The sequence below is a fragment of the Gavialis gangeticus genome, unplaced genomic scaffold, assembly GCF_001723915.1.
Source record: "Gavialis gangeticus isolate Ggan-Ray unplaced genomic scaffold, GavGan_comp1, whole genome shotgun sequence".
Lineage (NCBI taxonomy): Eukaryota > Metazoa > Chordata > Crocodylia > Gavialidae > Gavialis > Gavialis gangeticus.
The window spans coordinates 7601344-7627771 of NW_017729009.1; the positions used below are offsets into that span (position 1 = coordinate 7601344).

General features: G+C 44.1%; 1 protein-coding gene across 1 annotated transcript in view; it reads right to left on the reverse strand.

The window, feature by feature from the left end:
* PREX1 (phosphatidylinositol-3,4,5-trisphosphate dependent Rac exchange factor 1) overlaps positions 1-26428 on the reverse strand; it is a 165563-nt gene that overhangs the window by 75292 nt on the left and 63843 nt on the right. The window contains exons 11-16 of the mRNA XM_019509731.1: positions 24070-24217; positions 18029-18129; positions 14547-14650; positions 13633-13682; positions 9007-9082; positions 1676-1748 (exon numbers count right to left, since the gene is read on the reverse strand). Of these exons, the coding sequence (XP_019365276.1) occupies positions 1676-1748; positions 9007-9082; positions 13633-13682; positions 14547-14650; positions 18029-18129; positions 24070-24217 (552 nt within the window). The remainder of the gene's footprint in view (positions 1-1675; positions 1749-9006; positions 9083-13632; positions 13683-14546; positions 14651-18028; positions 18130-24069; positions 24218-26428) is intronic.

A 26428-nucleotide genomic window follows, 5' to 3' on the forward strand; every position in this document is an offset into this window, starting at 1 on the left:
TTTGAGCCAGGGCAGAGCAGTTTACGCCTGGGCCACTCCTGCCCTGCCCGCCACAGGCTCCGCATGGCGATGTCAGGTGGTGAAGGGGCTGGCTGAGATACGAGGATGCTGAAAGTGCAGAGTTGTGTGGCTAGGAGGCAGGCAGGAGTCTGGCCCCTGGCTGGCTAGGCTGATTGGGCACAATTTACACTTGCGGTCAGCCGTTACACATGTGTTTAACTACAGTAAATGACTCCACCATAACTATGTCATGGCGGAGTCAGTTACTTTACCAAGGCCTAATACTGTTGCATGTATGTACGGTGATGCTTTACTCCACATCTAATCAGTCTACTCCACAGTAAAGTGCATGTGTAGAGGCAGCAGTGTGAAATGAAATTGTGCCCTTTAACCAGGGTGGAGGATAGGAACCAAAGTCTGGGCCTTTCCTGCCTTCCTTTTGTTAAGGGTCAGGCTCTCAAGGTCTTTGCTCATGTTGAGTAGGACCTTACTTTACCAGGAGCTTCACTGATTTCAGCCAGACTTTGAGCAACAAGAGGCTACGCAGCATGCATAAGGTACCAGAACCTGATCCAGAATGTGATCCCACCCATTCCTCCCCCTCCAGCTTTCATGCCCAGAGCAAGAAGTTCAGGCTGCATTAAAAAGAGAGTCAATTTCTATATGGTGACTTTCCTGAGTTCCCTGACTGAGATCACTTGCAAGATGCAAGGAGAAAGCTGTGCTCTCTATAGTACCAGCTCCCAGTTTCTGACAGGAGCATCAATTGAGAGCAGTTTAATTCAAAATCTAAAGCCCCCAAGAATTAGACACTTCCAGGACCCACACTTCAACATCAGATGTGACTTTCTGTTGGCTTTGCCTATACCTTGGACTGAAACGTTCATCAAAGAGACAGAAGCTTTTTGTTTTGGGTAAAGGGAAATGTGGTGATTTTCTGTTGAATTCCCTCGCTAATTGCTACTCCTCTCCGACATAGTGGTTTGGGATATTTCTGTCGGGTTTCCCACTCGCTGCTTCTGGATTACTGTGAGGACATGGGAGATGGCAGAAATTGGGGTCATTAAATGGCCTTTATTTTAGAGCAAGTTCTTCCCGCTGCCTGGGTGCAAAAACAATATGCAATAGCAACGGGAAACAAAAGGGTAAGAGAGACCTCAAAACACAGGGCAGAGCTTGAGAATCTGGCATCAGTGAGCTGGTAACCCCGGCAGCCCAGTGCTGAATGCTGCCAAGGCAGGAACTGGGCTGGGAAATCTTGGCACGTCCTTTACTAACAGCCTCCCGTGTGAGGAGTCAGCCTGGGTTAGACAAGTTCACTGCATGTTACATGCAAAACCAACTGGGTGCATTTCAAGACACCCTTTAGCAACTTAGATATCCAAGGTAAGGCAATTATAAGGTCAGTGCAAAAAATATCACTCCTCTATGTTAGTTAGGTACGCCACTGTTCACCATGACTATTATGACTAGCGGGAACCTAAAGGAGAACTACCCTAGACAGCTAGCATGGGCTCGGAGCCAGTGGTATTTCCCCTGGGTCCTCCGGAGCTGTTGGTATATCCGCAGGTACAGTGCAGTGTATAGGAGAGGGATTTGCAGACATCCCCAGTTAATCTGACTGAAATGAGAGCTCCCGTAATTGGCTATGGGAAAGGATATTGATGTGAATTACCATGATGCATGAAGCCATTATTGCAGAGTCCAACACCCAGCGCGACGGCTTCCTCCCGAGTCTGACAGTCTCCCTAGAAACAGAAGGATAAATATTACACCTCAGACAACTTCCTCATCTAAATGATTTCCCTTCCCTGCAATATGGCTTGCGGCTCTGAAATTAGCAGGGTGCTCTGTGTAGAGAACAATAGCAAGCAATTAAAATAGGCCTCCCTTTGCCTAAATCCTATTCATTCCTATATATAGCACCTCTTCCGTCCCACAGGAATTGGGAGGACAAAGACCAGGCCTCTGGAAAGCAGCTGTTTTACCACCACAGATGCATAATATTACCTCAGTGTAGAGACTTTTTTCTTTTCTTTTTTTGTTCCTTTTTTTTTTTTTTTTTTTTACCAGCAATCACAATAAAGTCTGAGTTCAGTTCCCATTAGCCACAGACAATAAAACCCATTCTCAGGAAGAGAGAGAGATTTTATCTACACTCAAGTCAAAGGAGAAAAACCTTTCTGTGCAAAACCAGCCAGAGTGACTGCTCAAAGGTCAGATTAATTAAACTTCTATGTTACTCTGTTTTTCATATAGCCAGACTTGCAAACAAATTACTCACTCATCATCTGAAGCTGTCAAACCTCCATATTTCAACATAGGTTGCAAAACATGATCCAGTGGGCACGTCTACACGTGCACCCGACTGAGCAGTTGTTACTGTGGCAGTCATTTAGTACTTGCTTTAGCAGTAACCGCCGGTACTGCACAGTCCCACCACACAGCTCATTTCCGACCCTACTGCGCAGGAGCAATAAGCTACTATGCAGTAGCTCGTTGCTAGTGTACAGTAGCGGCAGGCTCACGGTTCATGCCTGCCGACACTACATCGCTGTAGTGACAAGCTGTGTTGCCATAGCTTGCTGCTACAGCGATGCAGCATCTCATGCAGATGCACCCAGTGTGCAATAAAATGAATGCACAAAACTGGCTAATCACAATAAATGCCCAATGTTTGCCTGTGCAGCTGCTCTTGCATGGCCACAAAGGATGCTTTCTGCTGGTGTCTTCTGGTCACTGCCAGATCCTGCACAGTGCTGAGCATGGCCTGCAGCTCCACTGAAGCCACACAGAACTGCAGGAGTTCAGCAGCTCTCAAGATCGGGTCCTTGCAGAGGGCCCTTTGGCTCTTAACTCTTACCATTTCAAGGAAACCAGGACAGGAACGAACAGTGAATGACTAGATTCTAGCCTGCAGACCTTACCCAGGTCAGGTACACAGCAAAATTTCCCACTCCCAAGGCACCCCCTCTGCAATAAGTTAAGAATCAGTGTTATGGTTTGCATATATTCCCATTTTCCTGACTTGGGGTGCAGATACTTCAGCAAGTTTTAAACTGAAGAGATCAGGCATCACATCAGTACTGGTAAAGCTGTGGCAGCACAGAGCTTAATGAAGGCTTCAACACCTGCACAGTAAGCCAGGAAAAAACTTGGGTGAGCCGTGTGCAGCCATGGGTAGACTGCTCTTGGTATCCAAGGTGTCACAGTGATGGAGATACACTCTTGTTTGCATTTGGGCTCCCCACCTATAGCGACTGCATGACTCAGCCACTTTTGGACTGAAAGAAAAAGACATGATGCCTGCAAAACAAAAAGCCATGTGTGTGCCTGCCAGAAAACAGTGTGAATACTCCAGGGTCAGTCCATGTCTGTAACACGGACAGCCAAGTAGAGAGTATCAATAAATGAAGCTCAATTTTTACTAAAAATTAATTCCAAAGCTTTGCAAATGCTTCAACATCCTGCAGCGTGACAACTCTCAACACTTGCTATGAGCTATTTTAAAGAACAAATGGAGAATGTATTAGACACAGACTTAACAACTAATTTAATCCTCCAACTGAGAGTAATTTGAAGGGGAAATGTCTTCTGACACCATTCTTAAATTAGCCGTTGGGAATCTGGTTCTCTTGCAGGCAACTGCATACTGAAATGTCTGTGTGGTAAGATGGTCATTCTCAACGAAATAAGCTCAGCTTCAGAACACATCCCTTGCAGACATGTTCCTTTTAATTTTAGGGAGTTAACTAAAAAACTGAATATTACAGATCCTTTGTATGTGTTTCTAAATATTATGTGACTCTCTCTCCTAATGTAATGAAAGCAGTAATGTCAAGTAATAAAATCTTAAAGGGCACTTAACAATCTATATATACTTCTCTATAGATGCTATATGTTTTTTCCTCCAGAAATGGCATGCAAAACTTAACACACCATGGTTTTTCATCAGTTTTGAGCAAACGTAATTAATGGATGATTCAATAGAGTTTCACAGCTGGTAACTTAAATTTGATGTGACACAAAAGAGGACAGTTGCAAGGGGAAGAGTGAGAGGGTCAAATCAATTGGCTAAGAGAGTCATTTTTGCAGCAGTACTGTGCTTACCATTCTAGTAGGGGTGCATATAACAGCTGGCTATCAGCTTCTTTTGGTCATTGTAGCTGATAATTACAGCCGTGTGTCCAGAGCACCCTGGTGAGTGTAGTCCAGTCCCTGTGCCCCACCGCCAGCCTGAGCCCACGACAGACTAAAGATCCTGGAGAGCAGTAGGAGAGGATGCTGGGGAGCAGTTACAGGGTGCCATGCTCAGCAATAAAAGGACTGCTCCTGCCCTGGCAACACCGTGCGCTCAGCAGGGGCCTGAGCACCAGGGCTGCCGTGGAGATGTTGGGCTGCACACTGGTGGGGTAAGGCGCCTTTGCAAAAGTGGCTTCTCCCCGGCAGCCATGGGAGCTCAACTGTATGGGGCCTGCTGGCACTGAGGCAGCATCATGCTCTGGGCCTCCAAACATGCCTGATGCTGCTGTCCGCACAAGTACCACCCTGCCCACCCAGGATGGCAGCACGGGCTGAACAGGGCTGCAGGTAGGAGCCATGGGCGAGGGGGCAATGTGCATGGGAATAAGGTAGTCAGTCACCACCTTCTTCATCGAGGACTGAAGCAGGCAGGAGGTGTACATGCGTGTGTGTTTGTGAAATGCAAAACCAAGAAAAAAGTTTATTTATGTCAGTAGGTTAAAATGCCTTCCACTGTTACTATTGGTTATCAGATCAGCATCGGCCAATCATCGGCTATTGATACTGGCCAAGAAACTCTTTATTGGTGCAACCCTACATTCTACCCTTTGCTTTCAAACCTCCTAAGCTAGCCTTACATTTGGTGTTCTCAGGGAAAGTCTGGCTGGAAGTGTGTGGATCAACTTGTGGTATATTAGCTCACGTCACCTCTGGGGATTTTGATTCAAATTCTGACTCGGGTCACAAGTGAATTAGTTTTGGCAGGCCCAATACAGTCTCTAATGCAGTCCTGTAATAATCAGACAATCATTTCACAGTACTGCAGACTGATTAGGAATGCCGAGCTGTGTGTTTATTTTTAGGACATCCACAGCTTATTGAAGTCAAATTCAAGAGCACAGTACCTGCTAAAACTAGGACACTTATCTCGGCTGGGACCCCCTGGGAAGCCATGCTCTACCTGAAGAAGAAACATATGCCAGCTCCAGGCTATCTAATGCCTAAATGCAGATTTTTGGCTTGCTGCACCAGCCACCTGATGACCTGAGTTGACCCAGAAACACCGTCTCCTGTAAGGAAATGATGTGCTTTGCTGATACTGATTTCCTCCACCGCCACTCTTCCCCCCTCAGTTGGGGAAGTGGCTACTTGTACAGACTGATAGTACATTGCTTATGTATTGTACAGGAAAGCTCTATGTTGGCTTGAGGAAAGGATGGTATGGATAAAGAGAATGTAGGCATACATATAACAAACTTATTTGTCATTTTATACCTAAGTGCATGCACAACAAAAGCTCTTCTCTTCAACAAAGATGCAAATGCTAGGCCAGATTTTTGGCTGGTATAGACCAGCATTGTTCTATGAAAGTCGATGAAGGTACGCTAACATACAGCAGCTGATCCAACGGAGCCAGTGTGCACCACCAAAGTTAAGGTGTTTGACCAAGAAAAAGGCACTTGGGCAGAGTGTCCTTGAATGGCCTCTAAGGGCCTCCCCTAGCTGGGGTAACTCTGAGTAGTCCTGAAGAAATTCAGAGTGGCTTTTAGCTGATCCCAGGATTGGGTGGCTGTAACAATAGACACCTTTGCCCCAATCCCTCTCTTTTTATACTTTACTGGTGTCATTTATCCTTAACTGCCATTCTACTGAGTCTTTGGTAGTTGATTATTTTCTTGTAGGCACCTTGATAAAAATAGCTGTTGACCAGATATTTGGAAAAGCAAGTGCTGTTATAGATCAGTTGAGGTAGGATGTACCACATACAGGTGATAGTGTAGAAGAAACACATGATTATGGGACAACAAACTATGATTATGGGAACCTCTTCCTTGCTGATACATTGGTATTAAGATTCCACCCATTGCCAGAGCCCTGACTCTTGTCCTGGGGCCTGTCTGGTACTTATCTCCCCTCAGCCAGATATCAACAGAAAGTCAATGAGGTTGGATGATGAAGGGTCTACTGGTTTACCTACATAAATGCCTCATGGCCCTTCAAGAATTATCTTTAAAACTGCTTGAGGCCATAATAAAACTCAGAGCCTCTTTCAGCACAATTCTGGAATCTAAAAGGCATTTCTCCTTCCGGGCCGGGCCTGCTTAGGCTGTCTCCCTCACACTGTTCACAGGGTCACCCGAGAAATGTCCAGTATAAGTTAAGTTACAACAATGTCCATTTTCAGGAACTGACCCCATGACACTGAAAGCGACAAACACCTCTATCTTCCCATCAGCACTTGTGCTGGAATTCATCTCCCTCCATTGTCACAGATTCTGGTGTGTTTTTGTGTCTGATGCACAAAATGAAGTCGACCGAGAAGAAATCCAGCCATCGTAATCAACGATAAATACAACAGAGAAGTCAAGCAAGATCTGCATTATATCTCCAAGTCCCGAGGAATTTCCTCAGGTGGCCACTCCCACATAAGTACTCTTACGGTGCTATACATGCAGCACTAGTTTTTCATGGTGCACACATTAACAGGCCAGAGATGCTGAGTCCTTACATATCCATTGACATCAGTGGAGCCACAAGTGCTCTGCCCACCTGATAAACAGGCCTATCCTGTTTATCAGATTCAGAGTAGGTGACATATAAGGGATTATTATATGTATCAAATTTAAAAGAACACAAGGTTAAGTGTCATTCAGGACCAAAATGAATTTAAATTGACAAAGGCACGAAAATTTAATATGCCCCGGGTAGGGCTCAGGGTCTCTCATAGTAAAAATATATGTTTTTTCCTTGACAAGAAAAAGAACTCTTACTCGTCTACATTGCAGAATCTCCTGAATAGTTGTAAGGGCCAAGGAAATGAAAAACAGCCTTGTCTATTACTAAAAGCTCCCCCAGACTTTTCCAACCCAAATCACAAACAGAAGGCAACCACCATCCTTCAAAAACTCTCTTGAGTCATCCAATTTTAAGAAAACAATGATCTACTCTTTTCTTACAGTATTTGTAAACCAAACCATGATTTTCTACGTTAAAGTCATGTTACAGGTAGTTTGTCAAAATTAGAAAGTACATTTATTCAAAATGTCTCTTTTGTGACTGTTTAGTTACGAAATTATATTACATACCTCAGCCAATCTCTTAAAAACTAGTACATAAAGTTAAACTCCATAACCAAGAAACTAAAGAAGTGGGTCGACTTTTCAAGAGCTAACTACTGAACAGCTCCCACAGCAACCAGCAACTACTAAATCCAAGCATGGTCAGCCTGGTGTAAAATCCCATACTATGACCATGCTTTTTAAGACTTTAGAAGCAGAAATCTGATTCAGTTACATAAATGGGAGTTGGAATGAACCCTAGATGCAAAAGTGAAATATTGGAAATGTTCTCATTGGTTAATTGTCTGCTAACTAGAGTTTTTCCTCCTCTACAGATATGTGAGTAAATATATGTGTACAAAGGTACATATCCATACTCCTATTCCTGGCTTTACACATAGACAATGCAATCCTAATGCATGAGGTGTAAAGGAAAGTTCAGTGAACAGCAAATCTCAGGCTGAATTAATCTACCCAAATGAGGAAAAGGCGGGGGGGGCGGGGAAGACGTAGATCTGAAGGAAATCAATTATTTATTTTGCCATTTGAGTCCTCATCTTGCCTACAGCACTGTAATTAGCTAAAATCAGGCCACATTAGACTGATTCAATCTCAGCTTTTTGACCACAGGAGCCTCCTTTTTCTCAGCTTTCCAATAAGTGGACCCTGTGTAGCCACATGGAACAGATCTGACAGCTGCAGCTCTACTATACCTGCTTTTCTCTTTTCTTCAACAGGCAATGAATAGCTCACCCAGCCCCCCTCCCCTGCTGTCCTATGATAACTGAAACCATAGACTGCGTCTTAAATCACATTTGTTTTACTAACATAAAAGATGTCAAGTACAATTTTAGGGAATGTTTCTGAAGAAGAACATTCCTGATTCTCAGGAGACCAAGTCTCATGCATGCTAAGGCCCTGATACATTGCTCGGGTAAAGCAGAATGCAAATAAGTCCGACCTAACATTGACATCTTGAGGATGAAAACAGAATGTACAATCTGATTGTGCGATGAAGAACCACACTGTATCCTCCTTGTTAGCTTGCACTGACCGATTGAAACAAGATGGTAAATTCTTTGGTTGTGTCCTTTCTCCCAGTTTCACAAGGATAAATATGGCATAGCTGCAGTTTCTGAAGGCAATGAGATAGAGTCTGTCCTTATTTATCATGGTATAAATGGTGTAACAACTCAATTTCCACCGAAGTTACACTACTATATCGCTCCACTAGTGTAAAAATCTGTCTGCGCCTTCTAATCACTCACTCTATTTCATACTCTGCTTTCTTCACATCCTTTCACAGCATCTGGTGAAGTAAGTGCACTTTGGTTTATGAAAGCTTGTGCTCTACATATAGATCTTATTTAGTCTGCAAAAGTGCATATCTACCCTACTTTTTGTGTGCCTTCACAGTCCTAAAAGTTAGAGGTGAAAAAGACCTATGAGAGCATCCAGTTTATCTAGTATTCTCCTCCTCTGTACAATGTCAAGCACTGATTTGGCACCAATAGGAATAACAAACATTCAAGTACAAGAAGTCTTTACATCCCAATTTTTTTAAACACATCCTGGTGCTGGCTCGCTATGCCACTGTTTACTCTCTTTAAAATGTTTGACAATGCAGAAATATTGTTGAGAAAATCAAATAAATGTCAGTGACAGTATTAAACATAATGACTACTGTTTCTTTACATTTCCTTACCTGTGCAATCAGCCAATCCACTAGTTTACTGGCAGGGATTACTGACTTGTAGGTCTTCAAGTGGTAGTCTCGGTCTCTGAATCAGAAAGAGATTTAAAGAAATATTAGTATAAAAAGGTATACATTTCTGTTAGACTGGATAACTAATTCCTATATTTTATGCAGGAAGAAGAATTATAGATGGAAAAAACCTATGAGGTTAATTCATCCATATTTGATCTGTGCAGCATTGCAGATAACAGAATACAATTAAAAAGGCAGAGGATCTTTTTTCTCAAATAATAAAGGAAGGACTGAATTTAAAGTAGGGACCTCTCATAGCCTGGATGAAAAAACCCATTCCAAGCCAACAGCAGATACACATTTCTGATCAAATTTTTTCAAAAGTTCAGAAAACTGGGTTTTGTTTCAAGCACTCCCCAATGGGGAGAAGACAAACAGGAACATGAGAGTGGAAGAGCCCTCTGGGATCATCAGTCCTGTCCCCTGTTATCACCAGTTACCACATCTCGTATAATTCCTTTCACAAATCTGTCAAGCTCCACTAAAAATAGTGAGGTTTATTGCTAATGTTCTCAAGCCTAATTGCTCAGATGGTTAGAAACTTTATTACAATTTAAATGTAGTCGCATCTTGTTTTTATCCTTTTTTTTTTTTGTTGGGTCAGCAATGTCCATTAGACTGAAATTCCTTCTCTTTCTCTTGTGTTTGTGAAGCCCAATCTCATTCCCTCTCTGCCTTCATTTTGCTAAACTAAACAAGCTAAGTTCTTCTAGTCTCCTCATCTATGGTAGGTTCTCTCCTTTTCCCTTATTTTAATAACCTGTCAAACGTATTCCGGTTTGAACTCATTTTTCTTGAACGTGGGTGCGCAGAATTGCAGGCAGTGTCCCTGGTACAAGTATACTTCTATGATGTTCTATGATGTACAGACAGTTTTTCATTCTTTTGTTCAAAAAGTGATATTGCCACTAGTTAGACTTTCTAATATAGAAGTACTTGTTCTCTTACAATCCTTCCCTCATCTACAGCACCATCATTTGTGAAACACATTTATAAATCATTGCTTCTTAGAGGTTTGCCCTACCTTGTTTCGAGATCATAGTGGAGATATTGATGGTTTAGCATGGCTGGAGAATTATACAAACGCTATGCAACTCTAGAGCAGGAAGGATTAAGTAGCTCAGGACAGCAGGCTATAAAGATTTCCACCTCCTAGGTCCTGGCCCTCACCCAGCCTTTGATAGTAGCAGATTAAAACAGTTGCCATTTTATGGCTACTCATGGGCCCTGTGAAATGAGCTTGGGGATCTTGATCCAGTTCCTAGTTCCACATTACAAAAGCCATTACCATAATTAATTTGCATGAAGTGGCTCTCTCTTGTTGACCCTTTCTGCGGAAAGGCCAAATACTGAATGAGCCATGGAGAATGAATTCCCCTTTCAGTTGTAGCAGTGATCCTTCCCATCGAAGCTTGAGGTCCACTGGCAAAGCTGTGGGAGGGAACCTTTTGCAGGCCCTGCCCGGAGATAACTGTTTTGTAGCTTAAGGAAAGACTTCAGTTTTCCATTGTCAGCCCGGCCTCTTTCATTAGCAGCAAAACAAATGAATTAAAAAAATATAAAAGGGAGAAGGAAAAATCTAAAATTGAACCAACAAACACAATTCATCCTGCCCAGGTTTTTCTTTTTGCTGGTCACCTACAAATGTGATCGTGCTGTGTTTGCTTCTTTTAAATTAATTCAGCAAAAATGCCTGTGTGTTCGCATATAACCCAGAGAGTGAGAAATTAGAAAGGGAAGCAGCACTTCCAGAACTTCAGAACAGCGTGATGGCGTTTCCAGATGTACATGTCCTCAGAACAAAAAATTATCTCTGTAGTGCTTACACACAGTTTTTGGCCCTTCTTCCAGTAATACGCTACGTCCAGCACAAAGCTGTGGGAGTTCTCAGGGCAGTTTCTCCCTCTCACACTCTTATCAAAAGAAAATGTGCTTTTGAAATGTCAGAACAATAAAAAGAGCATGAAAATATTGAGGGCTAATGAGCAGGGGTTTCCAAATTGTGCGAGGCAGCTCCTAGCATTTTAATATTAGCGCTGACATACTAAGAGAGCTTTGAAATCAGGATGAATGAGCTAACATTTTACTGGCACTGGGATCTTGGTCCAGGGCCCAGTCATTCACTGCTTCTAGTTAAATGCTTGTCAGGATGGATGTTTCAGCATTAACTCACTGACTTTCTCTACCGATTTAGTTAATACGAACTGAAGGCTGAAAACCAAGCACAGTGTGCTACTCAGGCTCAACAACTGCAGGTGAGGCTAATAAACGAGTGGCCACAATATGGAAACATACCTTGAACGTGTACCAGAAGCTCCCTGCTTCAGCCAAGCTAAAGTAGCCCAATGCTCATCATTGTCTCCTGCCTAGATAAACAGGGCAGCATTGTCTAGCACTCACAAATTAGAGCCTAGGCAGCATACGAGTTCTCCTGTCCTGACAACCATCATTGTTAATTAAGCTGCCTAGTGAAAGTCCTTCATAAATCTACTCATTTTCTGCACAGGTTGCTTCCATCGCTATACAGCTTTTATACCCCAATGTTTCAAGCCCAGCAGGCTTCCCTCCATGTTAAAAACTAAGGCCTGCCATGAAAATGGGTTCCACCAACAATGACAGCAGGAACTGTGAGAATAGTAGAGGATGCCACACAAAGTAATGATCCAAAACGGGTACTAGATTAATGCGCTACTGCTTGGTTCCAAGAAGCTGCCTCCAAGATGAAGGACATAAGCATGGAAAGCACAGGTCCATTACGAAGAGGTGGAAGGAAGAGCCTGTTGGAGGGCCAGTGACATAGGGAGAAGAGTCTGTGTGTGTCAAAGACAGAAGACTGTCCAACGGGAGCCCAGAAGTTTTGAGAGGCTGTAATTTTTCATGGGTCATCCAGTTTAAAGACACCCCTGTCATTAATATTGACAGTCCCGAATGGAATAGAGAATCTTCTCAAAGCAAAAATAGTGCATTGTTAAAATGCCACAAGATGGGTCTGTAGTGGTGGTTGTTTTCTTCCTTGCTGATCACACACATGAGACTGCTGCATGTAATAAAATCCCTCTCATGCTGCAGGCACCCCAGGGTCAGTGACATTTTTCTCAGCCTGACTTACCACTTTCATTTCCTGCTTTACATATGAATTACTGTCTTAATGGCTGAAGCCTACACATGCACACGCACAAACACATATACACATATGACCCAGAACTGTCCCTCCCAGAGTAATTGTGATTTCAGCTAAGTGGAAGGAATTATGATTGATTAAATGTGTCTATGCTGCGGATTCATTTAGCAAGACAATGGCCTATCGTCTGTATTGGAACATCTGCCGAGCAACTCAAGAACAAGAAATCAACTCTAATCAGACCTACCATATATGTTCTTCTGGGGGGTAGGGTGTTATTTCCGTCACCAAATTTTGTGAACCTTAAAAAATGGTTCCCATGACACTATCCAATTCTCAGTCACAAGCAGCTGAAAAGGACATCCACATTATTCATAAAGGGGATGATACAGTCAGTAAGTGCAGATTTTCCATCACAGGGAGATGGAAGGAAGAGCTTCCTGGAGGGCCTACGCAATGCACTGACATTTGAAAATCTTGTCTCCTGCATCTGGGTAGCTGGTTAGATAGTCAACTAAGTTAGCTTTCTTTTTCCTGAGCTGAGTTTTCTTTGCCTAAAAGCACTTCTTTTAGACTAGGTTCCTGCAGACTTCAAAGAGGGTTTTGACTTCAGGGCTTGTCCCATGGTGACTTCTTTTATAAGCCCATTGGTTCAGCCTCTGGATAAATCTACATAACTTAGGCTAGGAACAGATGCTGCATTTGTCCTGGAGTAAGCTGTGCCTGTGTTTATTCCAAAACAGAAAAGTCCCAGGATTGAGGTATATACACTTCGCCCCTCCAATCGGGGTTTAGTGAGAGGCTGAATGAGCTGCTGCTTTTCTGCATTGATTCAATCCCAGGACAACTGTTTAGACACACTTTGAGATGTCCTAAGACAAATGTTTAGCACTTCTTATCCCATGACCCTTTTTAGGGTTTGTCCCAAGACAATGGACATGGATGTCAGAGTGATCACAATTAGTCCTAGGGCAAAAATGGTTTCTCTCAGGATAAATGCAACATCTGTTTGTAGCCTTAAATAACAATAAAACAAACAACTCAACAACCCCCAACCATGTCTGCCCTCCACAATCTACTATGAATCACTAGCCACTTATTAAAACCACACTGGGTTTTATCCCTTCTGGGATAAATAAATGGACCTATGTCACACTATGAAGGTCACTAGGTTAAGGGCTGGGGTACACGGCAGAGAGAATGAACCCCAGAGAAAGTCCCTGGATGTATTCCTACAAAGTTCAGTTCTTGGCTCCTTCAGCAGCAGAATATCGGCTAGTCCCAGCAGTGGGAATAGGATGGCATTATAGGAACCTCAATAATCTGGGCAAACTGTTTTATTATACGTTGCAGAGAAATGAAGTAAGAGTTAAAATGTCGGCCTCTTACCCCTTTAAAAAAGGCAGCTACAATATGCAAGGAAGCCGTGAATGTAAACTTACTTTATCACTGGAATGTAAAGACTGTGCAATCGGCAGTAGAGCCTCACACCCTAAGGGAAGAGACAAATGAGGCATTATAATGTTTTACCAGATCGAATAGGTGTTAAAAGCCATGCTGAATAATTATTGCTACACCAGAAATGCAGCAGCATGGATATGGATGGCATCTACTCATTAGGAATTAGATTTCCCAATATTTCTAGGATCCTCTCCTCTTCTCTCCCCTCTAGCACCAACGGTGTTTCCTCCTCCTCCCCCATTGCCAACACAGATGTTTCAAACCTGTTCTCCACAACCAGCCCCCTTCTCTTCAGCAATCCAGTGTGCACATGCTATGGTCGTTATCTTTGCCCATCAAGGAGTTTACCGGATGCTATGATCTTTGCCCATCTATGCTATGATCATTCTCTTTGCCCATCTTTTTATCCATCTCCTCCATCTAAACTTTCTTTGTCGTATCCAGTAAGGATGTCCATTCATAATGACCAAATGGAGGTCACTGCAACTCGCATTAAATAAATATAATTACCAGAAAAAAAGCTGAGTATGTACATGCCCATGATACATTACCCCCCTTGTGAAACCATTATGGTCAGATCCTCAGCTGGCGCTGGTTGGCTTATTGTGGTCTTGCAGAACCTACTGCAACCACAATATAAGTAAATAATCATTTATCATTGGGTTCTGCTTCCTCTCCCTATCCATGAGCTAGTCTAATGTAGCCTGAAAAAATGGGAGATGTGAAGAATGAGGAAGACAGAATGTCTCCTGCACTATCACAGTGCCAGCTTGATACAACATAGCAGTTTCAACAACATGAGGTATAAATTGGTCACAGCCATAATGAGAGAAAGAAAAGTCTGTAGCTATTATGCATGGCTGTTATCTCACTCCAGCCCAAAAAGAGCATGTACCTTGGACATGATATCTTCCAATTCACTTCTCGGCTTGTAAGTGCCATCATCATACCGGAATCTGTACATCACCTGCTCGTTCTTAAACTGGTGCTTATCTGAAACTGAAACATCAGCACAGTAATTAATAATCACTTTATTTCAACCCTGCTTGCCCTATACTGTGCCAGCGTGACATATCAGTAGATAAAGAATCACAGTGGGAATCTATTATTTCCTATGGCATCTCTAATATGAGGGCAGACTTTTCAGGTAAGCACATAGAATTACTGGGTATAAAAAGATTGCACACATGCATTTCTGAATGGCTTGGCCCAAAGGCACAGTCTTCCAAATTACTGCAACTTCAGTAAAACCAAAATATCCCACAAAATGCTATTCTCTAAATTCTTATTTTCAGTCTGTTTCAGTTATTTAGTGTTTTGCTCCACTGAAGTCAATGGGAATCTTTCCACTTATTTCAGTGAGTTTTGAGTCAGACACTTGCAGATTTAGTAATTCAACTGCAGACATCTTAGTTTTATGGCAGTCATTTTTGCAGCTGCCACTGGGGTATACAGCATTTTCAAAAGCAGCGAGTATTCTGGTGGGACACCAAGGTACTTGTTTTTAATAGTATGTTCATGCGATAACTGACTGAATTCAATGGTGCTCTCCAGAGACTTCTTTCTTTGCTAAGATGGCTAATTTTATAGCAGTGAGTGTAAGATATTATTGTGTTGTGCCACATTTTAATATAATAGTCAAAGAAAATATGCTTCACTGGGCAGGGGCGATGGATGAAACTTAGATCCAAATTATATAAGTTGATCTCATGTCTAAAATGCAACCTCTTTTTAGGGGGCATGTAGGAGAAAAGCTTTCATATTGAAGAGTAAATGCATAAACAAATACATGCACACAACAGCTCTAGTCCCACAGTCCAGGGTAAGTATTAAATCTCAAATTAACCAACAAAATAACTTGTGGATTTGTCAATATGAAGCACAGATCTGCAGCTGTTCCCAGGTTGGTTTCAGGGACACCTGCTTCAACCCAAGCAAGGAAGCAGGTGTAAAAGCCTAGAGAAAGACAAGAAAATAAAGAGCCAAAGGCAGTGAGGAAAGTTCAAGAAGGGGGGCTACTGGCTCTAGTTATCCTTGCCTTTTCTATATGGATATATATGCAGCCAGACCTACATGGTGGACCCCAGGTTTACTTTCTTGAGGCTCCATTGACTGGGCTGGTGACAGTTCCCAGCAAACAGATTTTTAAACAGATTAAGCTACTTGATACTGATTAAGTTTAGATAGTGTTTAGACAGCCTGTAAGAACGGCGACAGCAAAACACAATTAGCTTCACCCAGCTTAGTACCAGCATTTGGTATGAGCTGCGGGGTGGAGAGGCCCAATGTTTAGAAGATGGAACTTGCTCCCTTGTGGATATCTGGGGCTAAGAGTGATCTTGCCTAAACTCAGTGCAACCCTGGTCTCTGGGTGTCCTAGAAGTCAAAGGGTTGGCTTTGGTAGGATGGAACAGTTGTCAAAGAGGCTAAAAAGGGAAGCTTGCTCCATGATGCACAACACAAACACTTCTTATCCTTTCATATGTGAATGGACTTCTGAAGTCCTCTGTGATGGCTACTAGCTTCCCCTTCCCTTTGAGCATCTGCCCACTTCTGAATCTGAGATCTGCTGACAAATCCTTTTGATCCTGTGTGGCTAGAAAAGGAGTAGGACAGGGTTCTGATGAAACTCCTTTGGCTCTCTGCAGCAGATACAAGGCCAGCACTTCCACTTTCGCAGGCTCAGATAAAGGAGCCGAGATTAAAGAAGAGGAAACAACAGATAAGATGGAGAAAACTCAGCATTCCCACAGGTCAGAGCTCCACTATGGCTGCATTATGCTCTGCCAAGGCCATAACCAAGCAGGCCTGGAGATCAGCATTTCATTTCCCATGAGTAAGTGAATACTTCATGGCAAATGAACAGCAAAAGATAAGGCATGTTGCCTAATGTGAGGCAATACTGCATGCTTCAGTCTGAACCTCCTGCTAGATAAGGAGACAGATCATGGAGTGTTTTTCTCCTGTAATGGTTTGCCAGAAAAATCTCAAAGCCTTGAGGGATGCTTCTTCAACTGAAGCCAGATCTGCAAATGCTTTCTAGAGTTTGTTTGTTGTTAACAGGAGGCAGTGATGTTAAAATGTGCATGCAACATTTTAAAAACTCATAGGGCTCTGATCTTTCCTGAAGGTCCCTGGTGGACCTGAATAACTAATTATTTTGTCATAAGGGAAAGACTGGGTATTTGAGCACTTTTGAAAATCTGGTCCATTAATTTGGTGCCCGAATGGGAGCCAATTTCCTCTGAATTTGGCTGTAGGATGAGTGTACATGAATGAATGCATCTGTACCTGGGCAATGGAAATATATGCGTCTTGAGAACTGTTGGTGCTGCTGCTGCTTGTTGGCTTACAGCAAAGAAAAATGACAAGCACGCTTGCTTAACACTGTTATAATCGCCTGGAAGACATGCTTGTGGAGCTATAATACCAAGAGATTAAAGCAATACTAGTCTAATTAAATAGCCACCCTATTTAAATTGGATTGAGAGAGATTGCTGAGAAATGTGGCCGTCAGGCTTTAAACCATCAAAGAATAAAAAGCTTCTTTTATTTGATGTGCACCTTCCAGGCACATACACCTGAATGCTAGAAATAAGGCACCTGCTGTTTAAACTACATATGCCTGAGTTGCTCTGTCTGTTTTCTGAAATGAGAAAATAATGGAAAACAGCAGGAGAAATCTGGGTTTCAAAGGGCAGGATGGACAGGAAGACTTGCTACTTCACTACAAAAATGGGGAGTGGGCTAGGTTTCTAAACACCTAAGGTGTGCAGCAGCTCATACAACAGCTTGTGCAAAGTGGCCTAAGATTTTAATAATCTGCCCAAGACTTCAAGGAGAAAGCTTGTCCTCTGGGTTTAATCTCCCAAGTCACAGGATGCATTACTAAAGAGAGAAGTTGCTGGAAATTGAGCTACAAAGAACAAATCCTCTCCACGACTCCTTCCTCTAGGGCTGGAAATCTCACTGGCAGGAATGAGGGGGAAATGCTGCCTAACACCGAACACTCCTCAGTGCAGCTGCTGAGGATGAGCCTCATTTTTGAGAGAAAACTCTCAAATGTCTCTCTTCCCTAACTTCTGCAAGATCTTTTAAAGGCTGCTGAAGGAAGTGTGAAGAGATAAGCAGATAAGGGCCGGCTCAGTGTCTCCCTACCTACCTGCTCCCCCAGCCCGCTTGCCTGCCCCCTTCTACCCCACAAAGAGGCAAGCCCTGTAATAAATTAAGTTTTTTAAATAGGGTCCCACTCAATTCACACAAGTTATGGAGGGGTGCCTCAAGTCTGACAAGGGGTGTCTTAAGTCTAAAAAGGTTGAGAACCACTGCACTGTACTCTCCAGTACATAACATCTGGCTGTGGCACAGAGCACTCACCATGATGAATGATGCCATTTTCCAACAGTGCTTGTCCCAAGTTGACTCCTTCTTCTGGTTTGCTTATCTCCCCAATCTCCATTAGCCAGGATACAAACTCACTGCAGAGGGAAGTAGAGCAGCAGAAGTAATTAGCTTTCTCCCCCTGAAGGTGAGCTGTCACATGTCTCTACGCTGCATCATCCAAATACAGGTGACTCCCTTCCTGAAGCAACCATGACAGTTACTGTATAGGAAGAGGAATGATGATGCCTCTTTTGGATGGCTGGATTATCCACATTTCTCAACGCATGAAGTGCATTTCCTACAGGGAGTTACTCCCATTGTTCCCCTTAATTCACTATGGGCACATCTGCACATCACCCTACAGCGATGTAGTGATCACGTGGGCCTACACATGATCAACAGCTATACTGCTGTAGCAGCGCGCTCCCCCATTTTAGTGCACCACTACGGTAATGTAGCAGCTAAATCTAGCCATGCACCGTGCACGTGGCACAGTACGGGCAGTTACTGTGCCGTGCTTTAGTATTTCCAAAAGGAAGTACTAAAGCAGGGGTCAGCAACCCCCCGCATGCATGCCAAGCATGGTACGTGAGGCCATGTTGCTCGGCACGCCACGGCCAGCCCTGGCTCTGGGTAGCTGCTGGAGCCTGGACTGCTCCCAGCAGGGCTTGCAGCATCCCAGCTGCCTGCTGGGAGCAGCCTGGACTGCTGGCTGGCAGCAGCTACCCAGAGCCAGGGCCAGCTGCAGCTGGGAGGCTGCAAACAGCTGCACCAGGCTCTGGAGCCCAGACATCAGCTCCGTACCGGCATGTGCACCCACGCCTCGGAGGGGCCTGAGGCAGCGCAGCCCTGGTCTCTCCCTTGCTGCTGGCACAGAGCTGGTGACTGGGCTCTAGAGCCCGGCGCAGCTGTTTGTAGCTGGCCCCGGCTCTGGGTAGCTGCTGCCAGCCACAGAGCCTGGGCTCAGGGCAGGGTTGGGGGGCAATGGGCAGCAGGGTTTGGGGGCAGGGTAGGGGGCAAGGGGCACAAGCAGGGCATCCTGCCATGTACCCCTGCCCTCATTTTCGTTTTCTGGCATGCCGGCACTCTGGCACCTTCCAAGGTAGGCATTGTGGGGGTTTTCGGCACTCCGGCCAAAAAAATGTTGCCTACCCCTGTACTAAAGCATGGCACTGTAGCAATGTCGCCACATGGTGATGTGTAGACGTGCCCTATAAGTAGCAGATTCATGTAAGGAAAGATTGGATATAGCAGACATGTATTTGATGGTGTAAAATATGGGCTTAAATGGCATTACACCAAGCAAATGAAAGCATAGTCCCTCAGAGTTCTGGCAGAGCACAGTTAAAAGTCCCACTGACGGGTTAATTCAGTGTCACTATATTAAATCTGGTGCCTGGTTTATAAATAAGTGATTGTCAATCCCTTGTGCCCTACTAAAAGTTTATAGTAAAGGGGATGCTGGAGCACGCAGAGCTGCAAACAGGGATAGAGAAAAGACAGTGAACATGGCTAGATATGTAGTACGTTGACACAACTAGAAAGACAATACATGTAGAAAAACTAAACGTTGCCAGCCTGATGAATGGGACACTGCCAGTGCCCTGTCAGTTTAATTGGGGATCACACTAGAAATGTGTTAAGTTCATAGAAAAGAACAAACGAAATATTTGAAAGCAAAGCAACATATGGGAGATCTGAGCTCAATAAACCAGTTGGGCACCTGCCAATTTGTGTATGGTTGTTGCTTATCAAAACCAGCAACCAGGTCTACAATTATGGGCTTTGAGAGTAACATTTTTAGTATTTCTGAGTTTATCAGCAGGTGACTCCTCCCAACCTAGTGATGTTTGTGTTTTCCTTTGAGAACAACAGAAAGCTCCAACTTCTTAAGGGTCTACCATATAATTGAAATGGCAAACAAAAAGCAGCGAGACTGATTCAATACCCCAGTGTAATCTAATGGAAACCAACAGTTTGAAGAGCTCCTACCACCAGAGTAATGCAGTGATGAGTAAGGTGCAGCATTTGAGAAGGGGAAGACATGTGATGTCCCGGTGATTCTGAATCACTTTGAGAAGCCAGAATGGACAAGGAAATAAACTAACCAGAGGGACGAAGTGGGAATCAGATGTTTCTCACCCCTTCTACAGAATAGGAGGTGTTACATAATTGTCTGAAGTACACCCTATTTGAGACATACACACCAAGGAATACAATCACGATTAGACAAGAGACACCAGAGCGCTGTTGGCATCAATTGTCCATTGATTTCAGGGAAGCTATGACAATTTACACCAGCTGACAATTTGCACCCAGATCTGAATAGGATGCTATCACTCTTAGAGTTACTGCTTATTTCATTAGCAATTGCATCCTTGGACTTTGCTGGGATTGCTCAACTCAACACTGTTTTCATTAAATACAAAACCCCAAGTGCTGATGGAAAAAGAAATTGAATCCTTCACCCAACTACCTGAAATGCTTAGAAGTACAAGCTGCTTTTTTAAAGTACTACTTTGAGATCTCTATGGCATTTGGTTCACAAGTAAAATTAGTAAGTGTTCGCTCTCCCAGTTTAATAAACTCTGAGAAGTGTATGATCCAGAAATATTCCAACTCTTGCTACACAGATGCTGGACTGTTGCCAAAAAAGCATCTGCTCGAAGGCAGTTAGAGCCCTACAGGACCATCAAGCAGTTTACAGGATGATGGAATTTTAACTTCACCCATTTGTCGGGGAAAAGCATTCACATGGATTATCTTACTGAAATGTTTGTGGACATTAGGCAATTGCATGTGAAAGGGGCCAGCAGACAACTGAGTGACCACATGCACACACAATTACCGGTACTTGATTTCTGTACACGTCTCTAATGACTCTGGATGTGACTTAAGCCAGCAACTGAACTATGCATTAAATGTGACCTAAAATATTTTTAAGGAAAACTCTTTGAGCATCTAATTCAGTCTCATGCATCTGTATCTCAGCTCCTCACTGCCTTTCCTAGTGACTCTGACTGACAAGGAGTAGTACCAACTGGCTCAAAGAAAACACATGCTACCCTTCTTCACTTCTACTGGCTGAGGGAAGTGAAAAAGAAAAGTGAGTGTCCCATAGGTTTTACAAGCTGTTCAGAGTATTTGCCTCACCTACAGAAGTTACCTCACATACTCTGTCCTGAACACATCAGGGGTTAGATTTCCAACCCTAAGCTTTTACTTTTGCTTACACAAGTAAATTGAAATGTGTAAGCAATTTTACATATTCAAAAGCAGAGTCCACCAAGAGCCCTAGGGGAACATCTACTTTATGGTAGCAGAGTTCAGTGTCTACTATCATCATCGGCAGTCTCTCACAGTAGAGGATGACTGTCTTCCATGATTGTCTTATCTGTGGGTCTGAAGGTGGCTGATGAGGCCTATCCAGGATCAACAGACTCTGTTGCAGCACGGGTACAAGTTTCTGTGCAGGGTGGGCGGTCTGGGTTCCCGGTTTGATCTTCTACACGTTGTTTCTGCCGCTCCCGTTTTTCTGTCTCCTGTTGTCAGCTTAAGGTTTCAACGTACTGATATCCTTGCAACAGACTCTTCCTCCATTTGGGGCAGTCCTGGGCAATAGTCTCCCATGAGCTGATATCAATATTGCAACCTTGAGGACGTGCTTGAAGCATTTTCTCTGCCTTCCTCTTGAGCAGTGGTCACCAACCAGTGGATCTCGATCCACCAATAGATCTTGGAGCCTTTTGGCATCGATCCGAGGCTGGAGTAGGGGGCTGAATGCCCGTGTGCATTCGTGTCCACACCCCAGCCCAGCAGGTCAGTCCATGGGGGAGGGAAGAGGTGGGGCTAGATCAAGGCCCCCGCAGTGAGGGACAGTGCTGCAGAGGCAGGAGCAGGGGTAAGTTGAGTGGGGCCCCGGTCAGATGGGACCTACGTGCTGGGGTGGTGTACCCCCAAATATTTTTGTCCCTCTGCCTCGATCTGCCCCAACTTCCCTCCCCACAGACTTACCTGCAAGGTGCGGGGGAAGGGGAGAGGTTGGCAGTGGCGCACAGTAGATCTTGAGTTGCTTTTAAATCAAAGGTGATCTCCTACTTAAAAAGGTTGGAGACCACTGCTCTTGAGCATACGCCTTGACTGAGCTGGGAGAATAAAACTTGCTTCAGGAGTCTAGAGTCAGACATCCAGATGACATGGCTGGCCCAGCAAAGTTGATGTTGGATGATCATCACCTCAATGCTTGTGGTGTTTGCTTGCAAGAGGATGCTACTGTTGGTGCATCTGTCTACCCACTGGATTCAAAGGATCTTCTGCAGGCAGCACTGATGGTACTTCTCCAGTGACTTGAGGTATCTCTACCCTTGTATGTTGTCCAGGTCTCAGCTGGGTAGACAGATGCACCAACATTAGCATCTTCTGGCTGCATTGTCTTGGCCGACACTCATATGCACCACAAAAAACCCAAACCTGTAGGCACATTTTAATACGATTGGGGGCTGCTTCTTTTGAGAACCTAGGCTGGAACTGCTAGAGACTGTGTGCAGGTCATAAATGAAATGAATCATTCAGAAAAAGTCCAGAATGGAAAAGCAAGTTTACAGAGGGTGAGGACTGAAATGCAACGCATCCCTTGTATAGCTAGGTAAGGATTGTGGCATTGGTATGCTCTATGTTCTCAAGACCAGTCAAACTGGGGTCGTTGCCAGGCAGGATTGAGGGTAATGAGCAAAAGGGGACATGGAAAACTTAAGGACCAAAAGAAATATGTTAAAAAAGGAAGGGAATAACAAGAAATCTCCACCTGTGACTTTGGGAACTAAGCAAAATATGGGGGCATCAGCGAAAGACAAACTCATCCCAGTCTTTTCATCTGACCGTCTTCTGTTGTGCATAAACTGGAAAATACTATGACCTGGCTCACAGCCAGAGCCCAAAGCTTTCCATGTGAATCCACAAAAAAATAAAATAAAATAAAATCACCACAGGATCCAAGAACTCTTGCCATACCAGGAACAGCAGCGTGTCCTTTAAAGACTGCCTTCTGTCAGGCATGAAGATACTGCATCACTTCCACTCCAAGAACACTCGAGGCCAGATGCATGCAAACTGCCTGGGTCTAACGACTGTGGGCAGGAGGGAGGGGAAGTGACTGGATAATCTATCCCTCAGAATTGTTTTTTCCCGGCTGACCATTTTAATCATAGCTGAAGCAGAAAAGTCTCCTCGGGTCACCCAGCCCGACTCTCCATGAGCTGTGTATGGCATTTCTTTGTGACTCTCCATGAGCTGTGCGTGACATGATCCCGGCACGCATTCCTGCCCGGGGCAGGGGGCCGGACCTGATGATCTGTTTACGTCCCTTCCAACCCTAAGTACTATGATACTATGATTTCCCTAAAATAGTCCCACCAGTGTTTTACCTAATCTATTCTCAAATAACCCCATCCTGGCACTCTGGCCCCCTCCCCAGTGTCTCTCTTCCAAGGCTTAATCTCTGTCCCTGTTAATCATTTCCTAATGTCTAGCCTAAATATAAGAAACATTTTCTCATGCAGAAAAGTCCTTTTTATCATATACTTGTATCAAAGTGTTGAGGGCTCTTGTTCACTTCAGATTGTCTCCGTTGACGTCTCTGTCTTAGATTGCCTCTCTCTTCCACTGGAACAACACTACTGAGTTCATATATCAGCCATTAAGCATCCTCTTCTGAATAAAAGGGGAAACAGGTGGGCTATCAAAGCATTCAGCATTTGTAAGTTTAAATACTTTTCCTTATATCTGCCGTGGATCTGAAATACCTGTTCTGAATTATTCCACAATTGAACGAGCAGCCGTTGTACAACCCCGCAGGGCAATAAATAGGAATTAATAATGAATTTTAATAAATTGCAATTGTAATGGGGGTTATGACCTTTCCAATTAAGCCCCATCAAAGCACATTTGATCTGTCCTCGCAATACCATCTACTGAAAACTCACAGGCCCTTCTGTTAATTGGTATGAAAGGATCTTTTCAATCCAACCACCACTTACTTGCCAAGAAAGCACTTGGGAACAGTGCTTAATTTTCTCCTCCTGTCTTTGATAAGGTTCACTTTCTTGCTCATCATCTTGTGATACAGCTTCTCTCCTTTCTCTGCAATCATGACGTACGCATCCCTCTCCATTCCCAGTTTCAGACCTGGAATACAAAGGAGGAGTTCCCTCAACAAACCCAGTGCCAAGAGAGCTGAACCCATCCAGATGCAAAGTGGCAGCCACATGAAAAGTTAGGAGTTTACTGCATAGGCTACTTTCATGATCGTGGTTAATATGGGTCTTTTCCTGATCTCATTATATGCAACTCTCACTGGTGGCATACAGAAAAGCTTTCAGCCTTTTCTCATGTTTCCCATGGAGATCACCAACAAGCCCCGCATTTGTGGCTCTATGACTGACATTCTACAGAGCACAGTGGTAACAGACACATGCAAAACTTTGGGCAAGGTACAAATAAGATGCTTATCATTTCAAAATTCATTTGTTATTATGTCACCTTAGACACTGAAATTGCCTTCGTAAGCTTTGTCTGATGTGGCAGAAATCTTTTCAGAATGTGATGGCTGTGTTGAGTATTAATTCCTCAGCCTATCCCATTAATACACCATCTACAAATGACACTATGCTAACAGGCACACTTGGCTAACTATATCATGCGTGTCCACATGGAAATTTTTATTTTGTTCAAGAGAGGGTCATGGGAGATTTTAACCTCCCAGTTATCGGTTTCAATGTGTCCCAAATTAAATGTGACTGAAAGTTGCAATGGGTTTAAAAGAGCCTGTTTTTCTCATTCCAGCTCCTAAGGAATATGTATGAATATCCCCCAAACCACCATCATAAAGGCCAATTCCCTGGCACTCTTCATTCAGTATTTGAATGGGTCATGGAAAATGCCTTAAGTTCCTGTCCTCAGACATGAGGGTTAAGGGCCTTGGGTAAGAACCGTTGCATACTTGTTGACTGTGCAGGAACCTTTTCTAGAAAAGAACAAGATTATGCTTTCTAGTTATATTATTCTAGCACCTTTTATGAGTAATGGATATATTTATAGATTAAAACGATAGACCAAAAGCCTAGGTAGAGAATATTTTTAGCAATTTCCAGTGGATGAACAGTTTGCTTTTTGTATCTAGATCCCTTCAAGGGTGCTGCCGGGTGCCACAATGTTAGCAGTGTAAGGTATGCAAACAGGATTAATAAAATAAACTCAGTGATTCTAAATAGGAATTCAGAGTGTTAAAATATTATGACGTGAACTTTCTGAGTTCTCTGCAACAGAAGAATCAGTCCATTCTTTATCTGTGGTCAAAAAATGAGTGAAAACTGAAAGCTGGCATCTTCCGAGTGGTACACTGAGCGTAAGGAGGGGTGCCTTGAATCTGTGAGAACCACAGATCTAAACTTACAGTATGTCTGAAGAAGTACAGCTGAAAAGAATGCACAGCCTTCAAGGCCATCAAATACTAAAACAGCTGCCTCAGTTTTTGGACAGTGTTTAATGTGTTTATTCCCAGGGATCCCGGTTTTCCTTGATAAAAAATTGCAAATTCTCTGATCAAAAAAATCGCAAATTCTCTGATAACGCCCCCCGTTCCCCTCCCAAATCTGTGATAGATAGATAGATAAATTTTAGTAGGGATGCACTGATAGAAATTTTGGGGGCCGATACAGATAGGCAATTTTTAAGGAGGCATATTGGCCAATACCGATCCGATTTCCAATACAGCTGCATGCAGCTGGTAAGTCTATTGTGGTGAAAGGGGAGGAGGGAGGGAAGGGGCATGGGGGTGCACATCAACGCCCACCCCCATGGTGAGGGAGGGAGTGGGGCTGGGGTAGGTGTTGCCCAGCTGGAGAGGGGCAAACACAGGACGGAGACGCAGCTCACCCGGGGGGCGGCTCCTGATGTTGCTTGCACTACTCGAGCACTGGGCGGGGGGGCCCTGGATCTGTGCTGGATGGGTCAGGCAGGCTGCAGCGCTGCACTTGGGGTGAGAGGGGGCAGCGCTGGGAGGGGGGCTATGGGGGGGCTGCAGCCACCCCAAATTTGGCCGTAGCCCCCCCATAGCCCCCTCCCAGTGCTACCCACCCCAAGCACAGCGCAGTGTGGTCCTCAGCTCCAGCCTGCAGCTGCAGTCTGCCCCACGCAGATCTGGGGACACCCCCCACCTCCACCCCGTGCCCTCCCAGACAAGCAGCAGAAGCACAGCGGCAGAATCCACCCTCCCCGTGCCCCCCAGATGAGCCATGGCTCCTTCCCGCTCCTGCCCCACCCCAGCTGTGCAAAGCCTACCCCAGCCCCACTCCCTGCACCTCCCCAGCTTGGCAATTGGCCACAGGGGGACCCTGG